Below are 26,936 nucleotides of genomic sequence, written 5' to 3'. Positions count from 1 at the left end.
ATCCTTTTTTTTAACTGGAAAAAGACAACTGGGATTTTTCTGCTCTAATAACATTCCATGCAGGACTGTAACAATTTAAATGTTTTCGTTTGTGTTGTGAATCTATGCCAAATCAGCCTTAACAGAAGCAGAGGACCTTTTTATTGAATCTGAAGGACACTGATAAATCACTTAGATAACCCCTTTTCACAGTTATCATAGTTTGTTATGGGCAATTTAGAGTTTCTTCTGACAAGCCACGTGTCACACTGTGGCACTAGTAACCTCTTTTGTGTGTCTCAGGTATGACTAGTGCTATTACTGTTGATGTTACCTCCCTGTCCCCGCCCACGTTCGCTCGTCGTTCCGCATGACCCGCGCGCAGAGTACAAGGTAGAAAACAACGCTGGCCCTTTAAGGCGGGGTGATCGCTCAGCTGGCGACCGTTCCGCGGTATTATCGAGCTCCAAGACTACCAACACACATGAGATAGATGGAATTATAACAATGGAATATCACTGCGTTCTGTTTACCGTTTTGTTGCAGTTAATCGTCCAACCAGGTAGGACGACTTTTATCATTTATTGGTCCTTTATGGTCTCACTTTGTTTTCCAAGTTTAGAGGAAAGATTCCAGAAAGTTGAAGAGTAGGGATGTAGCCTACATTGCACTTGCTGTATACACCTTTAGAGGCGAGTCGGTGAGGCAGCCTTGTTGAATTATTCTTACTCGAAACAAAACAGATTAGGCTACCTTCAGAGAATAATGTATGGACCTGTTGCTTTTTCTTTTTTTTTTTTTATAACTCCTCTAGGTTCATGTAGGCTCTTTATAGAATCAAAATTTTGGCTGTTATCACTAGACGACCCCATGTGTGCTCTCTTATTTTCCCTCATAATGAATATCACTCTACACATAAGGAGCTTTCGCACCTCGGTCCACGTTCTGTCAGTGCAGAACTCCTTTACTTCTCCAGTTCACAGAAAATTAAACACGAGAATTTCCACTGATAATCCCAGTGAATCATATCCTATTCACTTACCGTGTGGAGTCTCTATACCAGCAATTTAAGCGGTTACAGGATCATTGAAACAAGATACTGACCGGAGAGCTGCAGGTGAGAATGTAAAGTAAAGCCGATCCTCGCGCGCTGCTCTCAATTATTTATCATCAAGCTCGCGCGTGCCTGTCTCCGCGTCAAGTGTAGGAATACGAAGCTTGTTTCAGGTATAATTAGTGAGAGACGAGAAGGAAAGAGTTGTAGACGCTAAAAAAATCGCACTTTGACATTATTAACTTTATATAGTTCAGATATAATGGCATGGTATGAACAACGTGGGGGGTTGACTCTCCTAAGCAAGGATTGAACCCCCCCACCAAAAGGTTTCGAAAAATAATTTGCGGGTCATACAGAATATTAAACATGTTCAGTTATACATATATTGTTAAGAAACTTTTCATTAAAAAGCGGCAAACAAATCGCGTTCATCAGAGGAGGTAGCCATAGCAACAGTGAGCAGCTCGAGCACTTTACGTTAGGATCAGTAAAACAAGTCGTGTGTTTTTGAAGCGCTTAATTAGAGATTCTCGTCACGCGTCTATGAAAGAAATGTTTAAGACGTATTCTTGACTGTGTCGCCAAAAGCAGGCTTGCGCGCTCAACTTATTGAGCCCCAAGTACTTTGATGTGGTATTGAAATGGTTCTGTAAGGTTAAACTCTGTTGGAACAGGTACTACAGTTCTTAAAAGGTGCGTCAGTATGGGTTTTCATTTGCAGTTAATGTTACTCTTCTCCTATCATCTGTTATATGTAAATTATGGGTAATTCCATGCCATTTCCTAAAAGCCAGAGAAGTTGTTTTGCATGCTGCAACTTGACTTTTTTGCCTGCGTTTGCTGGCACCTCATGGACGTATCAGATGGTCTTTTGTAGTGCTCAGATAAGCTCTGGATGTTCTGAAAGATGAGGGGCGAGTCATTAGCTGGACTGCATCTGTTAACTGACCATTGCGCATCATGTGTTCAGACTTTTATCCTTGTATAACTCGTGCTTCGAAACAAAGATGACACTTGTCCTACAGTTTTCAATTGCTATAATAATGTTCTTTTTATTTGATAAATTTAAGTTTCCAAAAAGGAACATAGCTTTCCTTTTTTGGGTGGAAAAATCTTTGGTTTTCAATCATTTAAATTCCACCACAATGTGTTATTGTGTTTGGAGACAAGGGAGAAACCCGGTTATGTTGTCCAAGCCTTATTATGAAACAATTCAAATGACCAGGTTTAAAGTGAGCGTGGACAATACTGAACACATGCGGTTTTGGTGTGGTTTTGGCATGAGTCTGAAGATCAGCTTTGTAACGCCAGAGGGCTTCAGCGCTCAAGTGAATTTTTGCATCGGGTTCCTTCAAACACATAGCGCTACAGGCTTTCACATAACAGCCATGAGAAAATCGTTTACATGGAAATATCCATAGGCTAGTTAACAGTAGAGTGCTCTGATATACATTGTTTGAAATATAGTAATCTCGCCCAGAGGTCAGCATTCTGGTGGGTGTATGAGGGGAGGTGGTGCTGTTTTCGGGTGGGTGCCCCTTGTGGCTGACGACGGAATCGCAAGTTACAAAATACATATTTTTCAGAGAGAGTCAGAAATAGCGAGGTTTGGAAAATTGGAATATGGAGAAAAACAAACATTTGGGGGGGAAAGGCTGAATGGGGATCCGTTGCAACTAGGCCCAAACAATCTTTATCAAGCATCATTAGCTCCTTTACCTTTACATCAGCTTTGTTCAATGTTGTCGTAATGGCGTAATTAAGCTCTCTCTGCATGGTTTAAATATTTACCAGAGAAACTGTGAGGTGCTATGTGTATGCGTGACCAGCGTTAGTCTCGTTATTGTCTTTTTGTTTTGTTTTTTTCTGTAGGCTTTCATGCAGTGATTCTTATTTGTCCTTTTGATGTTGACAGTGTTCGGATCACTGGAGAAAATAAATCAACATGAACGGTTCTGTTTTTCTCTGGAAGAACACCTGACTTTGCAGATGCTTTTTTCTTGGTATACAGTGACAGTTTGCATTTAAGCAAACTACTCATCAGGCTAAACCACAGTTTACGTTTTATCATGTTATCTCATTTTAGCCTGAAGCAACCATGGAAGCCATTGCATGCCCCCAACCCCCTTGTCCCTCACATTCTCAGAAACTAAAGAAAGGTTCTTATAAACAGGGGGAAAAAACAAGTAGATGCAAAAATGTCATATTTGTTTTATTGAACACGTTTTGAACAAAACATAACATTTTCCTTCACATTTAAGTTGTTCCACCTCTCAGCATTAAATTAAGGGCCATTGTGATTGCCTAGATCCATCAAAACTGCAGAAAGCAATGACAGCTTTAAACACAGTATTTACCAGTTACCAGGAACCAAGAGTACACATTATTATTACTACATAATCTTTAAGTATCCATGCGATCTTTTACCTGCCAAAGAGATGTTTACTTGCACTTTTGCCCTTGCTCACTGCTTACTCTTGCTCCTTAAGCCGAGACTTCACATAAACTGTAAACCTGTCCCTCAAATCTGATTGGTTGATTGGAATGTTGTTCCAGGATCAACAAAGATGTTGATCCAGGAACATGTACTTGGTGAAATCACATTCACCATATATCTATGTGCATGGTCTCTGCTCACACTTTTATTATTAAATATATATTTTTATTTTTATTGTTTCATTTTAGAAATTGAACACTAAAAAAAGATTATTGGAGTGTTTTTACAAGAAAATACTATTTTAGTCTTTTTATTTTAAAATGTAATTGTTTCAATGTAAATCCTACACCATTACTTTTTCAATGTACTGGTATATATTAGATAAAACTATCATTTATAGTTTTACTGTCGTGCTACATAGAATTTTTCGGTTTGAGTATTTTCGTCTTTTTCATTCTTTACTTTTTTCTTCACTTCTTCACTATTCTCCCAGTCATAAGGGGGAGGATAACGATTCTTTTGTTAGTTTAAAACACTAATCTGTTGCTTTTAAGCCTTGTAGCTCGCTGTATAAGGCAATGTAGCACTTTGAATGGAGAATGAAGCTATACTATCCAAAAATCTAACACAACTAAGGATTCCCCCACCCATGTAGACTTTTTAAGAGCTTCTGTAAAATTGTCTAAAGTCAAATTGCCATTTCCAGAGAAATTAGTATGAGAGGAACTCGGAAGACATACTTTTTTGGATTTGTTAAGTTGTGAAACTGTCTATTTCACACTCTTAACTGTCATTTATGCAACTTGAGAGGGATTTGATTTGTATGTGTGTATAAATGTGTATGTGCTTGGTATATTTTGTATATCAGCGTTGTTGTTTTTTATACTGGCGAGTCAAATGCATTTGACAAAATATAATGAAGTCTGCAGAGGTACCAGCTGTGTACACTGACTCTTTACTTGTTATGTTAAATAACCTAAGTCATGTTAACTTTATAAATAATCTATCCTCTTGTAAGTTTATCAGAACTTCTTTATCTTTTCTTCTTCATTTATGTTCACATTCTCGTTTCCTCTCAGGCAGGTCCAGGCCCACTATCACCCCAGACGGACCCTGGCTCACAGTACCACAGAACAGCGACTTCAGCTTGCGCTGTCAGAGCAACAGTTCAGTGCACTGGCTGCGAGAAGACCGTCCCATGCGAACCCTAAAGGAGGAACAAAGGCAGGGTCAACTAACAGTTCTTAAAGTGAGCAAAGCAGGCCCTCAACACATGGGCAAATATTCATGCCGTGAGGAGTCTGGTGAAAAGAGCTCCATCTATGTGTATGTAAAAGGTAAGTCAGCCTTTTGCATTTAGGAGTATTTTAATTGGTTGTAATAAATTGTCTGGGCTGAGTGACATGTCTGTAGGGCAGTATTTAAAGAATTCTTGAACCCTCCTTTATGTGTCTTAGAGTCTATCTTGTCTGTTATATCTTTATGTGAGTGCAGCTACTGTATATTTTATGTTTGTACAAGCCTGTTGGCAATAGTATGATTAGATACTGTATAGTAATAGAGGTACTGTATAGACAGACTGTTTGCAATGTTACATGTGTTTGCATAATCTTGTAGTACTTTCTAACACTTTTCATGCTTCATTTTTGTCTTTCACTCTCACTCTCCCTCTCTTTCTATGAACACACACCTCTCATCTTCCTCTGTGGTTCCATATTGTGCCAAAAACACACTTTAGGTGCCCTAAATACCCAGCTGTCTGTATTCACCTGTTGGCTGCATGGCCTTTAATATATACATCAATGTCATGTGTTATTTAATGCATGTTCTTATAATCCCATATAGTGAAATCTTCATATTGATTCCTGGCAGTTTTGGCAGTGGGCAGATTTACATTTTACAAATGTTAACACTGCAGATGTGGGTTATTTGTATTTGTTTATTAGGTATGATGGAGGGTAGTTTTCACTTTCACTCTTTTTGTGACACTCTTTCTCTTTCTCTGAGCTGTAATGTCATGATCTAAGCCCCCTTGGTTGTGTTTCATTGGTTTTTGATTTAGCATTCCTCTCAGCAGATCCTGAAAATCCCTTCAGGAGGAGCATCGTGTTTGACATTGTTGCGGGAGAAGGAGACACGGCCATGATCCCATGCTTGGCTACAGACCCAAGTATGACAGAGTTGCACCTGCAGAAATGCGACGGACAGCCGCTCCCCAACAGCCTGCGATATTCATCCAGTATTGAGACGGGCATGATGTTGGATGATGTTAGGAAGGACTTTGAGGGATGTTACGTCTGTGTCGGGACTCTAGAAGGCACCACGGTTAAATCCGGACAATATCAACTCAATGTCCGCCTCGGTGAGGAAAAAAAGAGAGACATTTATAAATATTAGGGCTGTCAATTTAGCATAATTTTCTTTAAAAATGTTTTTAATGCAAATTAATTCAAGCTTGAAGTGCCATCTTCCTAAGAATGGGCAGCAGAGAATGAGCAAGGAGGCATTCACACAGGATAAGTTCATGCGTTCAAAGCAGATGGGGTACACACATTACCGTTCAAAGTTTGGAAAGAGAAATTAATATTGTACTTTTATTCAGCAAGGATGCATTAAATTGATCAGAAGTGACTGTAACGACATTTACAGTGTTACAGAATATTTCTATTTCTAATAAATACTGTTCTTTTGAACTTTCTATTTATTCACCAAAGAATCCTGAAAAAAAAATTATGTTTTCAACATTGATAATAATAAGAAATGTTTCTTGATCACCAAATCAGCATATTAGAATGCTTTCTGAAGGATCATGTGATACTAAAGACACTGAAAGTTTTAAATTGTAATAACATTTTATAATATTACTGTTTCTGATCAAATAAATGCAGCATTGATGAGCATAAGAGACCTCTTTCAGAAACATTACAAAATCTGACCAACCCCAAACTTTTGAATGGTCGTTTATAGACTATTTTTGTAATGTTTTTATTTTAGGGGCATTTCAATATTTATTGATTAATTAATCGCCATATGATTTAATTCGTTTGATTAAAAAAATCATTGATTGCCAGCCCTAATAAATATAACAAGAGGAAACACACTGACACCAGACATGTGCATGTCTATGTTACCCCACTGTAGCTTGTTCTTCCTTTCCCACACGTTCTTGCTGCTTTGATACAATGCATCATACTTCTTTGCTTTTAGTTCCAGACGCGCCTCCTCTGATCACACTGGGTCAGCCTCAAAGAGTGCTGCTCACCCGGGGGGAAAAACTCTCCCTATCCTGCTCCACCTCAAATGTCAACAGCGACATCAAAATCAATTGGAAGGCTCCACGTGGAGTGGTAAGACACAAACTAACCAGCTCTCACCTGAGCACACCATGACACTCTTCATGATCACAACACACATATATACTCTACATACTTCAGGCTTTATTGAACACAGCAACCATTTCAATCAAGTAAAACCTGTTTACAAAAGCGTACTTATAGAAAAACATACAGTAGGTATGGGTGCATGTCCCAGTTTACCTTAATGTGGTAATATGTACCCATGATCAATTAGTGTTTGTAGACTGAGGATGAGACTTTAAATGATGTTTGTACTTGATGTTATGCCCAGAGGCAAACTGGATCTTGTGTGGTTGAAGGTGCACCTCAAAGTTCTCTGTGATCATGTTTACAAAGCAGCAGAATATGGTTGCCAGCAGGGTTGAGTGTCATTCAGAAGTGAATTGAGAATGGCATTTAAATTCCTGTTTAAGTTCTGAATTTTGATTTGGATATGAATTGAGGTAGCAAACAGGATGCAGATAGATAGATAGAAACATATCTTCTGTTTACGCATTGAGATTAAACTGGTATCAGTGACTGAAATTGGAGATATGAATAACATACTTTGTTTCATATAAAGATTATAAAAACAGCCACACCTACACATATAGACAACCACAAGCACTTAACCAAAGACAGGGTTTATGCCTCATCTCTCCAGAGTTGCCCAATCAGCTTTGTGTCTGTTTTCTTTCTGCATGTGCCAAGCAACCGTCAGTTCAGCTGACCTCACGTCTCCTGACTGAGCCTATTTCTCACGTGAGGACCGCCATCCTCAGCCTGGGGTCTGTGACAGTGCAGGATGCAGGGAGTTACAACTGTGAGGCCATGAATGAAAGAGGGACCAGTACAGAGCGGGTCTGGGTCGACATCTATGGTAGGTCTCTGTTGTTTCAAATACCCTTTTCAATTTAAAAAACTATCAGTTACACTTTATTTTAAGGTGTGTTTTTTATTACAGTGTAACTATACATTTAAGTATTGAGTAATATTAATTAACAACATGTACTTACTATATGGTTATTGTTTGGTTTAGGTTAGTTGCATTTTAGTTACAGTAAGTATACATGTAACACAGTATGTAACAAGGACACTAAAATAAATTATTACCAAACAATCATGAGACTTTTTATTAAGTCTCAATAGCTATGCTGTTTCAAAGAATAAAATTATGTTTTATGTGTTTGTGTATGTAGATAAAGGCTTTATTAACATAACAAGTGTGAATAACAGCACTAAGAGAGTGCGCGCTGGAGAAAGTCTGTCCCTGCATGTGGTAATGGACGCTTACCCAAAGCCTCGTACGTTTTCCTGGAGCTACGGTGTTGTAAAACTAACCAATACTACTGATCATGTCATTACCAGCCGGTCACATGGGAATAGGTATGATTTTATTACTGCTAACAATTATTGTTTTTCATATGTAGCAATTGCTAGGGATGCATATCATATTGCTACCATATCAGTTATCTAGACAATATTAGTTATTTTTTAATATTATTATTGGTAATATTCGTCAATATTGTATATTATTTAATTGTGTTGCTCATTTACCCTGTTTTTATATTTAGATCATCTTTGCCATCATGTAACGCTCACTTAAAATTAGGGATGCACGATATATCAGCCACCATATCGGTATCGGCCGATATATGCTACATTTTTATGTTATCGTTATCAGGCCGATAAATTAAAGCCGATAAATAATGGATTATTTCCTTCAGCTGAGACACTTCAGATATGCACTGTTTGCCATGATGGTTTTGAATTGCTTGAAATATGATTGAAATCACTTCAAAAAGGAAAATACAGTCAAGTGCAACGTACAGCTCAAGTCTGTCATATAGGCTACATAAAATTATAACGAGAACATTATAATTGTGTGCTTGGGACATGGCTTTTAATGGTGAGACTTGTTTTTACTTGTTTTTGTAATCAGGCTCTCAAAAATTATATAAAAATTTTGATTTAGATTTATTGGCCAATATATCGGTTATCGGCTTTCAAATATAAAGAATTATCGGTTATCGGTATCGGCCAAAATTTTCATATCGGTGCATCCCTACTTAAATTAATTTTTAAAAACACACATAATTTAAATTGCATAATTTGTTGTGAAGCCTAAATTTACTTTTGGCATTTAAAGTGATTGGTTTTTGTTTTTTCTTAGGTTTATAGGTTATCAGCCATAACATGAAAATAATTATTGGCTCATCAATATCGACCAGAATTTTATTATCAGTGCATCCCACATTTTGTGCATACTCCATATTTTATTCCATTAATTCAATGAACTAAAAGATACTTAAGGTAATTCATGTTTTTTTCTCTTTATTTAACAGTTACACGAGCGAGCTGAAACTAGTGCGTCTCAAGGTGTCAGAAAGTGGCGTTTACACCTTTTCATGCTCAAACCGAGACACAACTGTCCATCAAACGTTCGAAGTCCATGTCATAAGTGAGTGAAAACATTTCATGCAAATGGCAAATATTTGCATATCCACTTGCCAGAAAATAGTATAGAAAGTGTGTGATTATGACTTTTTGTGTGTATTCTTGTTCAGTAGTAATCAGTCATATTTCTTGAGCATTGTGCTGGATAAAAGAACTTAATTGTCTATGTAAGACCCTGGCCAAAGCCCACTAAAGCCCACTAACAATAGTAGAGGCGGTATAAAGACAGATATGAAATGACTGGCATTTATCATAAATAAGACATTTATCCCTATCATTTATTATCAATCATTTTCTTTTCTATTAGAATTATTGATCACTCATTATAAACAGATATCATTTTCCTCAAACAGGTCTTCCATTTGGCCCACATTTTAAGCTGCAAAATATTTAATATCTGGCATTTTAGGTCACTTAATCTACATTTTAGAATAATAGACAGCTGTACAAACATCCATCCCACTAACCAGAATTGTAAAACTGACCCTGAATCAATCTTTGACTATAAGGTAAACCACAGATTGTGTCCTATGAGGGGCCGACTGATGGACAGGTGCGCTGTGTGGCAGAGGGTTACCCTACTCCTCAGATCAAGTGGTATTACTGTGACCAACCCCATTCAAGGTACGTGTCTTTCTACAGTTTTGTTAGTTTCGAATACACCCACAAACTTGGAAAGGTACGTACTGTACAATGGGCTCCAAAAGTTGCTTTCAAAAATTAGCTGTACCTCCCTTGAGCAGTGTTAACATATTAGAGGGTACATTGTGACGCAGCATGGATTAGCCACTTAGTGCTAACTTGATGTTTGATGATTGGACAACAAAGCTTTAGCCTATTATTCATGGGGATAAGCAATTTGACTCTGTCATGATTGTGACATCACAAAAGCGATTGGTTGCTATCAGTCATGTGACAACGCCCAACAAGATGGGAACAAGCCGCTCCCGTGGGGCTGTTTATTCTTGGATAATAACAGTGTTGTCAGAACACCTTAGCACAGACTTAGTCAAAAGCTTATCCAATCAATTCCTCATGGTGATCAAATCCGATCAGGATAACATGACCTGCTTCAATTTGAGCATATAAACATGCAGGGCAATTTGTCCTTTGATCTTGTTTGTGTGTTGCTCACTTTGTCTGTCACCGGTTTGGTGGTTTTCTCAGCAAACAGGCATTCCACTGATGAGAAGTTTCCACCATGATAAACAAAGTAATTAACGATATCACTCAACAATAAAGAGACAGAATAAGAAATGTAAACTAGTTGTTCTGCCTTTATATTAAAAGCTACCTTTGAATTCAACTCAGTAGCACTCATATTTAATTTTGAGAGAGACCCTTGAGGTCTGTCAATTCACAGCTTGTTATTTTGCTTTCTTAAACAAGAACACACATCAGTAAAAATCTGTCATTGACCCTGAATGCAGTGAGAGATGCTTATTATTATCCTTAGAACTTAAAAAAGTTATGTGCTTTCATGTGCAATGGTTCTTAACATTTGATCTTAAGATCTACATGAAATGAAAATTGACCCCACATGCTCCTTGTCTTATTGTGAACAATTCATTTGTGCATTTTATTCAAAAGAAAAAATGTTAGGCTTCATAATCTTTCCTCAAAATGGGTTGCAATGGCCAAATAATTTGACTTTAAAGCAGGGTTATTATTGTTAATGAAAACTAAAATAACATTTTTGTTAATTGAAATAAAGTTGAATTAAATAAAATATAAATATTACATGAAAAACTCAAAACAAAAATGAGAAATTCTGCAACTAACTGAAATAAGTTGAAGCATTAAAATTACTAACTGGACATAAAAACTAAAACTGAATTAAAATAAACTTAAAGTAATAGTTAAATATAAACAAAAACTAATAAAAATGACAAACGAACAAAAAAGTTAACTGAAAATGAATACTAAAATATATAAAAATTAATTCATAATATGCGACCCTGGACCAGAAAACCAGCCAGAAGGGTCAATTTTCTAAAATTGAGATTTATACATCAGCTGAAAGCTGAATAAGTAATCTTTCCATTGATGTATGGTTTGTTAGGATAGGACAATATTTGGCCGAGATGCAACCATTTGAAAATTTTGAATCTGAGGGTGCAAAAAAATCTAAATATTAAGAAAATCGCCTTTAAAGTTGTCCAAATGAAGTCCTTAGCAACGCATATCCACTCACAATAAACATTTTTGATATATTTATGGTAGAAAGTTTACAAAATATCTTCATGGAACATCTTTACTTAATATCCTAATGATTTTTGGCATAAAAGAAAAATCAATAATTTTGACCCATACAATGTATTGTTGGCTTTTGCAACAAATATACCCATGCGACTTATGACTGGTTTTGTGGTCCAGGGTCACATATTTATAAAAAATGTAGTTGTACATAAATCAGTTCTACACAGTAATTACATGTTGTTGAGAAGTGCAAGATCAAGAATTGACAAGTGTGTTGCATGCCTCCTCAGGTGCTCTAATTTGCTGAATGCCACTCAGGAAGAGGAGGATGTTGTCACTGTAACCATGACAAATCCTCCCTTTGGGAAAGGCGCAGTGGAGAGCCGTCTGAACATAACCAAGAACAATTACGCCACCCTTGAATGTGTGGCATCTGCCAATGGGGAAATCGTGTACACTCTTTTCTCTATCAGCGGTGAGCAAATAACTTCCCAAATCATTCACACACACACACACAAACCCCTTCAGACAATGACTGAAGACTCAAGTTAGTAATTACTAAGTCTCAGCCTCAGACGACTCCGCCCACGAACTGCCTACAGTCTGTTTTCTGACCCTCTGATCCATACTGCTCACAAAACTGGAAAGCACTTTCATGATCTGCAGGGTATAATCTGGTTGGCTGACTTTATGCAACTTCTGAGAGTAAGTCACACAGGAGGTGTTTTTTTACCAGAATATATCTGAGATTTGGTTTTATGAATTCAGACACTGCTTCTTTGTTGGACCTTTGCATATCACATACATGTCCATTAAATCAATACTGTCCCAGTGTGGCCTATATAGGTTGTGCTTATTTGTCACAGGTCAGGGTGTGTGTCTTTGCTTTGGTGTGCTAGTAGAAAATATTCTGTTAATTTTGTTGACTTGTTTGTTTTGGGGTTTTCTTCCATCGTTGACTCTGAGGGTGTGTCTCGGTTCCCTCGAGCCATCCTAGGTGTATATGACTTTCTTCTTTCTGATAAACACAATCAGAGAAATATTAATAAATATCCTGACACATCCAAGCTTTATAATGGCAGTGTGATCAACGAGTATGAGCTCAAGAAAGTGCATCCATCCACATCCATCTTTCATAAACACATTCTACATGGCTCCGGGGGGGTTAATAAAGGCTTTCTGAAGCGAAGCGATGCGTTTGTGTAAAAAAAAAAAAAAAATCCATATTTAACAAGTTTAGCTTCCGCCAGACTGCCTTCTGTATTCCACTTACGAAGAAAGTGTAAAATTCTCACAGTTCAAAAAAAATCACGCTACATCCTACGCCTTCCCTATTCAACTTACGGAAAAAGCTTAACTAACGCAACGCCAGTTCTGTTTTTTTGTAATTTGAATACGGAAGGCGGTCTGGCGGAAGCTAGATATTTTACTTCATAACTTGTTAAATATGGATTTTTTTATTTTTTTTTACACAACCGCATCAATCCGCTTCAAAAGGCCTTTATTAACCCCCGGAGCCATGTGGAGACACTTTCTTCAACTCATACTTGTTGATCCCGCTCACTGCAATTATAAAGCTCGGATGCATCAGGATATTTATTAATATTTCTCTGATTGTGTTCATCAGAAAGAAGGAAGTCATATACACCTAGGATGGCTTGAGGGTGAGTAAAGCTTGATGTAATTTTCATTTGAAAGTGAACTAATCCTTTTAGTCATCAGTGTCCCAATGTTTAGTATTCATCTTACTTACACATCATACTTACACATCTCATAAAAACCAGGAAGTGGAATGAGACTCAGAGACCTCGACCCAGGTGCTTCTGGTTTCCCAGGAATGGTTAAACAACCAAATGAAAGGAAACGCACATCTCCTCACGTTCACTCCAGCTGTGCATTGTCTGTTGGCTGCATCTTTTTAAGGAAATTTAAACCAGCTGCCAACTTGCAGGTCACCACTCCTGCTCCAGCACAACCTGTGTAGGCAGACTTTTTGGATAAGAGATATGCAGGCTATTATATAAACAGACAGAGGTGCTGAGTTTTATCCTTAATCTTGTTTCTTTTGTAAACCTAGCATTACCAACTGTTCGAGATTATCTCAAGGGTTTGGGGGGGGTTATGTTTTGGTTTGTTGCAAAACACCAAGTTTTTCCACCCCAGTTTGTGCTGGTATTATTGTTAAAGACAGAATGGTTAACAAAAGGTCATCCACATCCAGTTTAGTTTATATCTATTTATTTTTATCCTTTTTTTGGTGAAAGTTGTTGACTACATTGCCTGTTTTTGCATTTTCTCAACTGAATTAGCCAGAAGTAAAAAAAACTCTAGTTGAACGTTGACCTTTTTGTAGAGTCCATCAGGAGTTGGACGGGAGGTTTTGAGGTTTGAGAGCATGAATTGAGTCTAGCTGCCTCAGGAAAGCCTGTTAGGTGATGTGTAAGAACTAGTTTAGACTCTCAAGGTTTAGGCTGCAGTAGATCCAGGAAAACCAGTGGGACAATGAGCCTTAGGCTGGACTGTTAAAGCTGTTCAACCTCAGCTGAGCGAGATGCAAAAAAAAGTGTGTTTTGTTATGGTGTTCGGTGGTTTGCGGGAAGGCTTGATGGTATGCTTGGATGCAGTGGGATGATAGATGGATGGATGGGGAAGGATGGAGGGTGAGAGAGAGACAGAGAGAGGGAGCAGAAGAGGACTGTGAAAGCCAGTGGCAGGTTTACAAGGGATTACATCCTGCAGAGTCTGCATTCTTTGACTTGAAATGGAGAGAAAGCTTCTTATAGCTTAAGAGCTTACTACACCACTCAGAACAGCGCAGAAAAACAATAACACAACACACATGAACACATACACACACATTACATAAAAAAACACAGCTACAGTTTCAAAATGTGAAAAAAGTGGGTCACAAAAATCACCAGTAAAGAGTTTTACCTCAGTTAATTAGTGAGTATTATTCACACCTCATTAAATGCAAGGCCTTAGGACATAATTCCAATGTGAGGCACTTATTCATTATTATTGATGGTTCTTTAATGTTAATGTATTGTTTTATAGGTATTCCAACAGGGTAAAAACTGTGGTTTTGTTTCAATGCCTATACTTAGTGCAATAATAGTGTTTTATTTCCATTGATACTCTGGCTCAAGTCCCAAGACAAGCATCAGATCTACTGTGGTTTTTTGTGCTAACAGAAATGATCCTCAGGGATGAGCCATGTGTATTGATTATCCGTCAATGCCTGTAAAAGATTGCCTTATTTACACAAACACATTGTCTAGAGCAGTGATTCCCAACTGGACAGTTTACAGGCGGAACACGATTAAATTAAATTAAATCAGTTAATCTCAAGGTGTTATTGCAATGAAAATCACAAAAAAACACATTCAGTTATATATAAAATAACAAAATTACATTTAATACATTTAATTACATTAAGTTAAATTATTAATGTGATTAATACACCAAATTATATCCATTATGAGTTAAAAGTAGGGATGCACAATATATTGATTATCAGTATTGTACAATATTTCATTGTTTCTAGTATGTTTTAATATTCTTTTTTTTTATCAAAGCATTGTTGATTTACAATGTCTGACATTTGTTTATTGGCCATAACATGAAAAATGATCATCGGCTTATTCATATCAGCCAGAATTTTGAAGGGATAGTTCACCCAAAAATGAAAATTTGATGTTTATCTGCTTACCCCCAGGGCATCCAAGATGTAGGTGACTTTATTTCTTCAGTAGAACACAAATGATGATTTTTAACTCCAAACGTTGTAGTCTGTCAGTCGTATAATGCTTGTCAATCCGGTTGGTGAGGTCTGAACGCGCTCTGACAACAGAAGTGATGTCTCGCACTCATTGAAGTATAAGCGCGAGACATCACTTCCATCATCAGAACGCGTTTTCTGACCTCACCAACTGGATGCGCAAGGCAGTTGGACATAGTGATGTTTTATAGGTGAAAAATGATATAAATACTGATCGGTTTCTCGCACAAACCAATCGTTTTGTGTCTTAGGACATCAATGTGTCGTCACGAGCCGCAGGGTTTAATTTAGATTTGTCTGTGCATGTTTTTTTGACTCTGTTACCATTGACAAGCATTATACGACTGACAGACCGCAACGGTTGTTAAAAATCATCATTTGTGTTCTACTGAAGAAACAAAGTCACCTACATCTTGGACTTGGGGGTAAGCAGATAAACATCAAATTTTCATTTTTGGGTGAACTATCCCTTTAAATATCCCTTGTTAAAAGAAACACATTTCTGGTTTGCTGTTGATGGAGTACATATGGCACCTTGCATGTTTCTGATGGCCGCTGTATGTTGTTTTAATCTTCACAGAGAACACTGTTCCTCATGAACTCTTCACACCGTTGCTCATTGGTTTTGTTGCTGCGGCTGTTATTCTTGTTCTCATCCTGATCGTGCTGTCCTACAAATACATGCAGGTAAAATGTCATTCATTACATAGCTTGTCTTCGAACACATGAAATACATGCTTGACTCATTGAGGTGTTTAATTAATGAGACAAAATTGAACTGTTTACTTCTCACCTTATTATAGTATTATAAATATTGTAGCCTATTGTTATTCTAGCGTAATTTGTGTTTGGTTATTTGATATTAAGCATGATTCTCAAATTCAACGCAATTTACCAGTCACACCTGGCTGCCCTCCCACACTTCAGGGAAACTGTGAAACAATACACACTCAAGGAAATTATTTACTTAGCATGTCATAAGACCTGATGTTTCACCGTGCAGTTTCGCACTGTTGCACAGGGGAGCAATCGGCTATATGTGTACACACACGCACACACATAAAATTACTGTTCACATTTGTGAATAATTTATGTGCATTTATACTAAACTTTTATTAGTGGCCTCTGTTTACTTTTGTCTATCAGAGCACCTCATTACACTTGCAGTAACTGGATCTAACGAAAAAGGATGTTTATGCTTGTCTGGCAACGTCGCTCATTCCTTATTTCTTCCCTCATCCCTCTTTCTTTCTCTCTCTCTCCCTCACTCATTTCTGTCTCGTACAGAAACCTAAATACCAAATACAGTGGAAGGTCATAGAGGGTATTCATGGAAATAGCTATGTGTACATTGACCCCACCCAGCTTCCATACGACCACCAGTGGGAGTTTCCCAGAGATAAGCTGCGTTTTGGTGAGTGAAGTTCCTGAATCGGTCTGCTTTGACTTGTTGGACCTCGTAAATCATATCCCAAATAATCTTTCTACATGGTAATATTACTTTTGTTTGAACTTTGCGTTTGGAAATCTTAAGATTTAATGCACCAAAAAGCATAAAAGCCTTTTGAATTTTACTTCTTTTCATTGACTGTGCATGGTTTATTGACACTGATAGCTAGCGCCTTGTGACATAGTGTCATATCTTCCCCATGAAGGAATAGCCGTATCCGTCAACAAACAGGATCCAACAGGATCTAGCATATCACACTTCCCCAAAAGCCACACCTACTTGATTCAAAAACAAGTTAATGTTCCAGCTGAAAACTTGTTTTGGACCAGTTTCCAGGCTGATCCATTGATTGTAAACAACTTTATAAGGAAATAGTAAACTGATCCGTTCACTTTGTATCAATTTTCTGAATCAGTTTTGCTTCCCTGCATCCCCAGGAAAAACTCTAGGATCTGGAGCATTTGGAAAGGTGGTGGAGGCCACTGCTTATGGAATGTCCAAAGCAGACACTGTGATGACCGTAGCTGTGAAGATGCTCAAACGTGAGTAAAAAGCAACAGAGAGCATGTTCATAATCTTGTGAAATATGTGTAGCACAGTAACACCAAGGCATGTTTAACCAGCGTGTTTATTTAAGCAAATATGACAATGCGTAATGAAACACCAGAAGGTACACAGACATGCATGATTAGAAGAAAAGAGGTTAAACATTTCCAGTAACCCACAATTTTTGGTTCCCAGAACATTCTGGATTGTTGATTTATGGTTTTAAACAATAAAACTTAAAAAGAATGTTCCTAGAACATTAGAAATTGGTTCCCAAAACAGTAACCAAAGGGGAACCATGTACTAGCACTGGGGGAACATTCATTGTTTGTGTATTCTGATGTATTACATTAAAGAAATTGTGATGTTTTTGTTGTTTTATTTATGCTTTTATTTGTCTTGGTCGTTTGCCCCACAGCTAGTGCTCATGCCACTGAGAAAGAAGCTCTGATGTCTGAGCTGAAGGTGCTTAGTTATCTTGGCAACCATATTAACATTGTCAACCTGCTAGGTGCCTGCACTATTGGAGGTGAGAGCTTAAGGCTAGATATTATTTTTACAAGTTTTTTTATGTGTATGTGTGTATTGTGTTGTTCATCATTACTGAACTGGTCTGTTGCACAGGTCCAACACTAGTTATAACGGAGTACTGCTGTTTTGGTGACCTGTTGAACTTCCTGCGCAGAAGGAGAGAATCCTTCTACTTCTCTACGCTAGGAGAAGACTCTTACTATAGAAACATCATGCTGCAGCCAGAACCAAAGTGAGTAGGATCAATGCAACTGGTTGTTAGTTATGATAGTATGAAGTGGTTCTGGGTTCACTAAAAAGAGTTCATGTTTGATCACAGTGAGAGCAGGAATGGGTACATGACCATGAAGCCCTCTGTATTGGGAATTCTGTCCTCAGAAAACAGAAGATCACTTAATAAAGGTTGGATCATTGTCTTGTTTCTTCTCATCTCTTCTTGTTTCTTTTCTTATCATCTCATCTCTTCTTGTCTCATTTCATGTCTTCTTATTTTGTCTTGTCCTATGCCTTCTCTTCTTGTGCTTTTTCTTTTTCTTTTTGTCTCTCTGATCTCATCACCTTTTGTCTCATCTTGTCTTGTCCCTTCTTGTCTCATATATTCTCCATCCTTTCTCTTTTTTTGTCTGTTATCTTCTTCTCATCTCTTCTCATCTGTTCTCTTACCTTAGCTCTTCTCATCTCATCTCTTCTTGTTTCATCACACCTTCTATCACTTTTCTTATATTCTTCGTCTTTTCTGTCTCATCTCATCTCATCTCTTTTTTTTGTCTCATCTTATGTCCCTTCTTTTCTGTTCTCTTCTCTTCTCTAGTCTCGTCTCTTCTCATGTCATCTCATCTCTTTGTCTTGTGCATCTGTTCTCATCTCTTCGTCTCACATCTTCGTCTCGTGCCTTCTCCTCTTGTCCCTTTTCTTGTCTTATTCCATCTTTTGTCTTGTGCCTTGTCTTCTAGTCTTGTCTGTTCTCATCTCATTTCATCTTGTACCTTCTTTTCTCATCTTGTCTCAGCTCTTTGTGTCTTATGCCTTCTCTTTTCTTAACTTATTGTCGTGACTCATCTCTTTTTTTCTCATCGTATCTTGTACCTTCTTGTCTATTCTTAACAGAATTTTTCACCCCTTTAGGTGATTCATACAGCGATTCAGATGCCGTCAGTGAGATTCTGCAGGAAGATGGCTTGACTCTGGACACTGAGGATCTTCTCAGCTTCTCCTACCAAGTAGCCAAAGGGATGGATTTTCTGGCATCCAAGAACGTAAGTGTTTTTTTAAATCTGTTTGCATTCAGTCTCTCTGACGGATACTGAGTTTTATATTCCGAGTGTTTGCAGTAATCCCATACTGCAGATCTTCTCTCCCTTCCTCTACAATGCCACTAGCTCACATTCCATTACCTCTGCCCAGTCAAGGATTGGGTTACACAAGGTCACACACAAATGCACACATGTTGTCAAGCACATGCACACACTCATTCACAGAGGACCATGCCGAGAAATATCACATTTCCTCACCTGGTCAGCAGGTCCTGTATTCAGTTTAGTGGAAGGACACTAAATTAGTCAAGCTGTTAAGTGGGCATGTGAGTTTTCTTTCAGTGGCTTCATTTCAGCACCTCTACACTAACTTAGAATATGGAATGTTCAACACTTTTTTGCTAATGGGGTTTTAAATATTGGCATTGTTATTGTAAATACCTGACATTCCTGGCCTGGTCATTTTGGTAGTGCCTCCAGGCCACTAAATTCTATGCCGATAACAGGCATACGAGTACAGCTTCTACCTACTTGAATTACAAAAGGCAGAATTCAGAAAAACCACTTGAGTTTCCTTAACAGTTTTCAAATTAGCAATAAAATCTGACCACAGTTGTATTAGCTACTTTTGCTCAAATCACGCTAAAAAGCAAGACGTTCATTTAAACAGGCCAGTTTCTCCCATTCATTTTTCTGAGTGGACCGTCTCCACCCCTTATACTGCCTCTGCTTTCATATATTAGTGTGTATGATGACCAGTATTTGTTCATGTGTGTTTATTGTATGTGTGTTTGTGCAGTGTATTCACAGAGACCTAGCAGCCAGAAACATTCTCCTCACCCAAGGTCGAGTGGCCAAGATCTGTGACTTTGGACTAGCCCGAGACATCACTACTGACTCAAACTATGTTGTTAAGGGCAATGTAAGTATTAACTGTCGTTACATGTGACATATAAACAACTTTAGCCTTAACCTTATTTCATTTGTAGATTTTCCCACTAGGTTTTGCTTGTCACACTCTATAGTAGTTATCGGATTAAGTGAATAAGCAAGCACAGATCATAGTTTTCTTACATGACACTTGACATTTAGGAGCCAGAACTTAACTATACACAATCATGAAAAGCTGCGAAAAAGGAATGTGTAATCCATAAATAAGACACTTTCTTACAATTGGAAGCTTTTTCTTTGTATTGATGCAAAAGGCTGTCAGTCAACATTGTGTCAAACCCGCTTTTTAAGTGTATACTGTGGGTGTTGGATGTGCTTTATCTCAAGAGCTTTCTGTGAAGAAAACCCACCTAAAGAAAAATGACAATGATCAGTTTAAAATACAAGAGCTTTTATCCATGTTGAGACATGTACTAGACATAAATTACCCAAATGTTTTACATTGGCAAGAGGTCGGGGCAAAACAAGCCAGCAACTTTAAGACAGCTGACTTATATTCCAAAATTTGCAACCTGGTTTCATGGTCTAAAAGAAGCCCAAAGCAACAAACAGTCAAACAAACTTAGACAATAGTGTTGATAGTCTTTGAGTCAGTATTCTTTTTGTATATTTATTCTGCAACCAAGTCAGGTAATGTCAGTCGACAGTTTGCTAACTAGAGCAAAACTGTATGATTGAGGCTTCCAAACATGGCTTCTGATTGTAAATTGTTAATTTCTATGGTAGTCACAGACTGAATCCTTCAAGTAATGTGTGTTGTACTGCGTGCTTTCATGCTCTACCTATGTTGTTAAGGAAGGAATGTATGTAATGAGGATATTCTTTGCACAGGCCCGTCTTCCAGTGAAGTGGATGTCCCCCGAGAGCATCTTTGAGTGTGTGTACACCTTTGAGAGTGATGTCTGGTCTTATGGCATCCTGCTGTGGGAGATTTTCTCCCTCGGTAAGTTAAAATGATCTCATAATTATTTTCACTTGGCATGGTATACTGCTTTTAATCCAAATATTGATAATGTGCTTCTATAGGGAGTAGTCCTTACCCGGGAATGCCTGTGGACTCTAAATTCTATAAGATGATCAAGGAAGGATACCGAATGGAGTCACCAGAGTTTGCCCCAGGTGAAATGTAAGTCTGAGCTGTATTTAGTGAAAATATCTTTCTGCAGAAATAAAATCTTACAAGACACTGGCAGCATTTACCATTTATACATTACAACAATGTTCCCAATAAAACCAGCGCCACTTGTGTTGTTGTTTCAGGTACGAGATCATGCACTCGTGCTGGGATGCCGACCCCTTTAAGAGACCCTCATTTAGCAAGATAGTGGAGAAAATCGAACAGCAAATCTCAGACAGCACCAAACATGTATGTCTTTCTTATTTTTTTCCTTTTCAGCACTCAAAATGGCATGATACTAGTTTTTTTTGTTTGGATCTATTAATTTTTTAAAAAGTATATTGAAAATGCAGTTTATACAATGATTTGAAACATGATAAACATGTTTTTTTAAATTAATTTTTTGGAGGGTGGAGCAAAAAGTCGAAAAAGTAAGAGATACAATTGTCCTGATATAATATAAAAATTATATCATAGATTTGATCTTTTAATGACAAGGCTAGTTCAGTTTGTGAAATGTCATGTTGTGCGACTCCCTAAAAACAGTGATATTAATTAATAATTCATGACATTTGTATACTTTTTTATTTGGATACTTGAAAAATATGTTTAAAAGCTTTTTTGAAAATGATTAGTCACATATATTCAGTGTAAAGAAAATGTTCCTTTTTTTACTTTATACCACATGATGTTTTCATTTTACAGTCATTTAAATTATACAAAAATCCATATATTAAACCAATGTGAATACAAAGAGTACATTTCTAAGAATTTGACACGTGTATTAAAGTAGATTTTAAAATGATCTCTTTTCTCTTTTTCAGATTTACTTAAACTTCAGCTCCAGGTTGCCTGTTGCACCGGGGCCTCATGAGGAATCCAGTTCTCATGTCCAGCGGCTAAACTCAGTGGGCAGTCACAGTGCCGCCACTCAGCCCCTGTTGTCCAACAATGATGTCTTCTTGGAAGGGATAGGTCCACGTCACCCTCCAGTGTGAAGATCTGATTCCCAGCAAAAACCATTCATCTACTGAGACCCTTCGCCTTAGCTCCACTGTAGCTGTCTGACATGCATGAGGACTTTGGTGGAAAACACTGATCAAAAATCTCTTTTAGGATTGAAGAGCAGTCGTATTCTTTCCATTCACCTTTCTCGCAGATTGTGTATATAAGCCCCCCTGCCAGAAAGGACAGTGATGGTGTGCTTTCCTATTAACATTTCATGTATTCTTTGGAACTGTGGGACATCAAACTTTTGAGAAAGCTAATAATCAATGCTGGTATCATCCCATGGTACTATATCTTCAATGTGAGTCTGCAAGAGGACTGAACCTTTTTTTGTAGAATCCCTTTGCTTTATTATATGGGATATATAAACACAGCAATGCTTCTTTTGCTAATAGTCAAGTCTTTACAAGTGACAGGAGTCAAACAGGCTGTTTCAAGTCGGAGACTAGATGAAATCATGAGGATCACAAAGACTTTCCCAAAACATCTCTGACATCTTGACATACAATTTGATGACCTTTTAGCCGAAAATGCATTATGCCGCACCTTTATGATACTGTAAAACTTATGTGTTGAATATGACTCAGTCATATGTCAGACTGTCAGTAGTAACAGAGTCACTCCTCTCATAAATTCAAATATCAAACAAATAAAAGGCAACATTATTTGGAAATGAAATGTATAAGCAGCAATAACTCAGTAAAAAACTGTAAAAGCATTTTGACAGCATAATCATGCTGCTGCACAAGCCAAAAACAAGCTACTTGATGCATGTTGTATTTGGGATAGTATTTTCGTCAGTTGGCAGCTGAATCTGGAAGACGTTTTACATTTAAATAGACCAAATTAAGACACATTTCAGTTCACTGTCAGGAAAGGTGTTGAGACACGAATAGGCAATTCATCACAGTTCATTGTTTACTTTAAACACTCAGCGATATTTTGGTTCCATAGCAGTATTATATTATTGGCTTGTGTTGTCCTTTCCTTTTCCAGGAAATGTAATTTGGGACAGCGAAATGATCCAGTCAAGCAGTAATTCAAGCTTGACGTATCAAACTTTTAGACAGTGTTTCTTTTAGGGATCACTTTAAACAGTTTCTTCCACCTCTCCTGTGTGTTTTAAGGAAAATATTTGGTTTATTTTCATTTGTATGGCAGATATATCTTGATTCAACACTTTGAAAATGTTTCTTTGAGTAGTTTTATGTATGACGTGGTTCCATAATGGTGGACTGTAAAAGATCAGTAGCTTCTGTAGCATCGGTTCTGTTCTTTATTCCAGAGAAAAATGGGAGTGATTCCACATTTTATCTTTCATGAAACTGGAAGACATAGTGAGTAGTGCTCTTTTGTACATTTGTAAATGTTTTGCTAGCTTCTTTGTTCCATCCAATTTTGTGCATAAAAAGTAAGGTGGGGGTCTGGTAGTTTCAAGGAGAGACTGCTCTGAGATTGCATCGTCGCTCTGCTTCTTGTGTTTGCGGAAATCGCGGGTTATCATTTCCTACAGACTTGACTCAGTTACTCTGACTTCTACTTACCACACCAACTGTTGTGCCTGAAATGTTTTCTATGCTCTTTAGCCAATGAGAATCGTGCTGTTGAAGGTTGAGCCAATAGAAAGCTGCTGCTGCTGTGTAGAAATGGGTGCCAATGGCTTCTTGCTTTCTGTAGGAGTAGCCAATGAAGGATCTGCCAATAGACAGGTGGCTTTCAGATGGAGGACAAAAAGAGCGGCTTTCTGTTACTTAGATGAGCCAATATTCTCATTCCACCGCCAAAGGGAAAAGGGCAGAGTATTTGTTCAAATATGAGCTACGTACTGAATTATTCAGTCAACACCAACCGCAGAACTCATTGCTGTGCAAACATCAGTAGTCTGGGCACTCAGTCAGTAGCTCATTTTCCAGGTCTCCCTCTGTTCTTTGTGTCCAGCTGCTTCCTCCGGCGGATGTCTCACTTCCACAAAGTCTCAGCCGGGGAGATCCAACTCAGCCGTATCCCATCTCCACCGCCCCCCCCCCCCCCCCCCCCCCCCCCCCCCTCCTCCTTTTCGCCACACTAGGACATTGTTCCTGATGGGCACTGGCTTTTGCTTCCATTTGCGCTAATGTGTTTTGTGTGAGAGTGTATGAATGTGTAAATGCAGGTCATTTGCTGTTAAAATGCCAGAGCACTGATGGGTTCCTCCAGTAGAACGACTGTAGTTAATGAACTTCAGATTGTCTGAATTATAGTGCTGAAGCAATCGATGTTCAGCCGCTACATACATACCATCACTGTTTGCTCTTTTCTTGTATGTAAATAATATATATATATATATATATATATATATATATATATAATGTAAATCAAAATGTTGCTTCTTGTTTTGTTATCACGGTACGTGCTCTCATGTGTTACATATATTTTTGTATGTATGTTATATTTTTGTTTTGTTTGTTTTGACATGATCATCTTCTGTCATTATTTTGCCTCTTGATTCATTTATTCATAAGTGCAGTTTTCAGACACACAGCAGGTACAGTTGGTTATATATTCAATGCATTTATATTATATTCAGCGTTGCTTGTCGTTTCAGTATTTTCAGTGTTTGCATTATCGATGAAAGGAGGAACACATGAAAATAGACACAGATGGTCCAGGAATTCCATCCCATTTGTGACCGCATAGTCACTACAGTTCTCGTATGCATTTTTAAATAATTGAAAGGTGTTTTGCCCCAGAAAAGACTGTTTAATGTATTTTATTGTATATTTATTTTACAGTTTTTATTTTGAAGACAAATGTGCAAATCCTGTGTGTAGCTCTTGTTACTTCAGTATGTAAATAAATAACTGAAACCATGAATCTTGCAATGATTATGATTATTAGCTTCAAGATTTTTTGCCATCTGGAGCAATATTGTTGGAAAAGAAAAGAAAAGCACTGTGAGGCATCACTTTGAAAATGAAATGTTCGGAAAAAATGAAAATTACAGTTGAAAATAGACCACAATAATATACAGATGTTTTCGAATAAGCTTCAAGGGGTCCATGGAAAAGTAAAGGAAAATTTGTTCAAAAAATATACATAAAAAGTGAATAATAATAATATTTCCTTTTTAAAATAGTATTACTGTTTTATTCTGTAGTCATGATTATTTATTAATTGACAGTTTTATGTATAAATGTCTCTTCAGTGTTTATATAGCTATATTTTTTTTATTATCAACAGTATAAATGGGTCTTTATACTTGAAAATATACAGAATATGCCTGCCTTATAAATGCTGCCTTCATATTTTTGGAAGAGGGGGTCATCATATTTTACTAAGTCATTTTCAGTAAAATTAAGTCAAATCATACCATTAACAGTGTGTCCTATTTTAGTATATTCTTGAAATAAACTATCAAAATGTCTCTAATACTTGAACCACATGATTTTGGGCCATATTGTCAGCCATCTGGTGAAGCATACCGTACAGTTTCTGCATATTTCAGCAAATGCAACTGTCTGAAGAAATGCTCATTTATGATTATGCCCAATGGGCTGTAAAATATGTGAAAACCCTGTTGTCAGAGACAGGGACTGTGATTTTGGCTTTGTTGCAGATCTGGACATCTGTTTCTAATAGGCCACAGACATGAACTCTCATTGAGTACTTCAGTTAAATTGTTTATTTGAAGTCCTTAACAGTTGGTTGAAGTGCTTTGTGTATATTTTGGAAGATCTTAGCTGGTACTTTTGCTCTATGTTGTCCTGAAGACAACTCGCAGCTCTCTGAGCATGTGAATCTCCCAGCACAGTCAGAGTTTATTGTTCAAATATCTGATAAGAAGCAAAGGATTTCCCACTATTGAAGATGACCAAATATACATACAGTGAGTCAGCAGCACCTGAGGACTTCACTCACTGCCCAGCCAAAAGTGAAAGAGGGAATCAAGTTTTGTTGCAAGACAAGAAACACCTGCAGTGAACTCCAGATGTTGAAGAAGTGATAATATTTACTTAAACCTGAAGTGTGTAATTTCCATTGTTGCCACTAAAAGGAATTGCAAAACTAATGACCGTTTTCAAAAACGTTTCCAAGACACTCCTGATTTACACCCCCTAACTGTGGTCTACTGTTCCTTTATCTCCATAACACAAATACACACTATAATTTTTAAAAATTTGAGGAATTTTAAAACTTTTGACTCTAGCTAGAAAAATATATTGAAATAATAATAATAAAAAAACATCCTTTGTGTCTTTGTATGTTGCTATAACCTACTTTTAGTGTGCACTTTAGTCAGAGTTGTTTCTCTAATGAGCATCACCTTCCTGTGGTTTTTGTGGCATTGCTGACAGTTTGACCTGTTCAATGTGCTCAGAGCAGGACAGGGAAGGTGGCAGGGTTGAAGAGGTTTATGAAAGAAGTGTTGAAAAAATATGAAAAAAGATGAAGAAATGCAGTGTGGAGAGGGAAAGAGGAGGTGTCTTAAAGGGATAGTTCACCCAAAAATGAAAATTATCCCATGATTTACTCACCCCCAAGCCATCCTAGGTGTATATGACTATCTTCTTTCGGGCGAACACAATTGGAAATATATTTAAAAATATCCTTAGTCCTCCAAGGTTTATAATGATTGTGAATGGGGGCCTGCATTTTGAAAAAAAAAAAAAAAAAAAAAATGCATCGATCCATAATCAAAGTAATCCATATGGCTCCAGTGGGTTAATAAAGGCCTTTTGAAGCGAAGCGATGGATTTTTGTAAGAAAAATATCCATATTTAAAAAATGAGTAACCCCGTGACGCAATGTATGACGCAGGACGTAGGACTATCGTGAGCTTAGACGCCTCTCGCAGT

General features: G+C 37.5%; 1 protein-coding gene across 2 annotated transcripts; it reads left to right on the top strand.

Moving 5' to 3' along the window:
* Positions 1-375: 375 nt before the first annotated feature.
* Positions 376-24,954, top strand: kita (KIT proto-oncogene, receptor tyrosine kinase a). 2 transcript variants are annotated; one of them, XM_051875721.1, is made up of 21 exons: positions 376-541; positions 4,553-4,810; positions 5,551-5,835; positions 6,681-6,820; positions 7,520-7,688; positions 8,008-8,194; positions 9,154-9,269; positions 9,775-9,889; positions 11,755-11,939; positions 15,826-15,932; positions 16,533-16,659; positions 17,133-17,237; positions 17,660-17,770; positions 17,866-18,004; positions 18,092-18,174; positions 18,898-19,028; positions 19,825-19,947; positions 20,808-20,919; positions 21,003-21,102; positions 21,237-21,342; positions 21,918-24,954. In XM_051875721.1, the coding sequence occupies exons 1-21, from the start codon at positions 487-489 to the stop codon at positions 22,089-22,091; spliced, it is 2,928 nt and encodes a 975-aa protein (XP_051731681.1). In that variant the 5' UTR covers positions 376-486; the 3' UTR covers positions 22,092-24,954. The 2 variants fall into 2 exon arrangements, with proteins under 2 accessions (XP_051731681.1, XP_051731680.1); XM_051875720.1 differs by having other exon boundaries at positions 5,536-5,835.
* The last annotated feature ends 1,982 nt before the right edge of the window (positions 24,955-26,936 follow it).

The sequence above is a fragment of the Ctenopharyngodon idella genome, chromosome 20, assembly GCF_019924925.1.
Source record: "Ctenopharyngodon idella isolate HZGC_01 chromosome 20, HZGC01, whole genome shotgun sequence".
Taxonomy (NCBI): Eukaryota; Metazoa; Chordata; class Actinopteri; order Cypriniformes; family Xenocyprididae; genus Ctenopharyngodon; species Ctenopharyngodon idella.
This window is presented reverse-complemented; position numbering and strand designations above follow the sequence as displayed.

Bases quoted from the DNA above. Each gene is read 5' to 3' on its own strand.
- kita (XM_051875720.1), top strand. From the start codon at position 487: ATGGAATATCACTGCGTTCTGTTTACCGTTTTGTTGCAGTTAATCGTC. The intron at 6,821-7,519 runs GTAAGACACAAA...GCATGTGCCAAG, and splicing joins GGAAGGCTCCACGTGGAGTG to CAACCGTCAGTTCAGCTGAC. The intron at 11,940-15,825 runs GTGAGCAAATAA...TAATCTTCACAG, and splicing joins CACTCTTTTCTCTATCAGCG to AGAACACTGTTCCTCATGAA.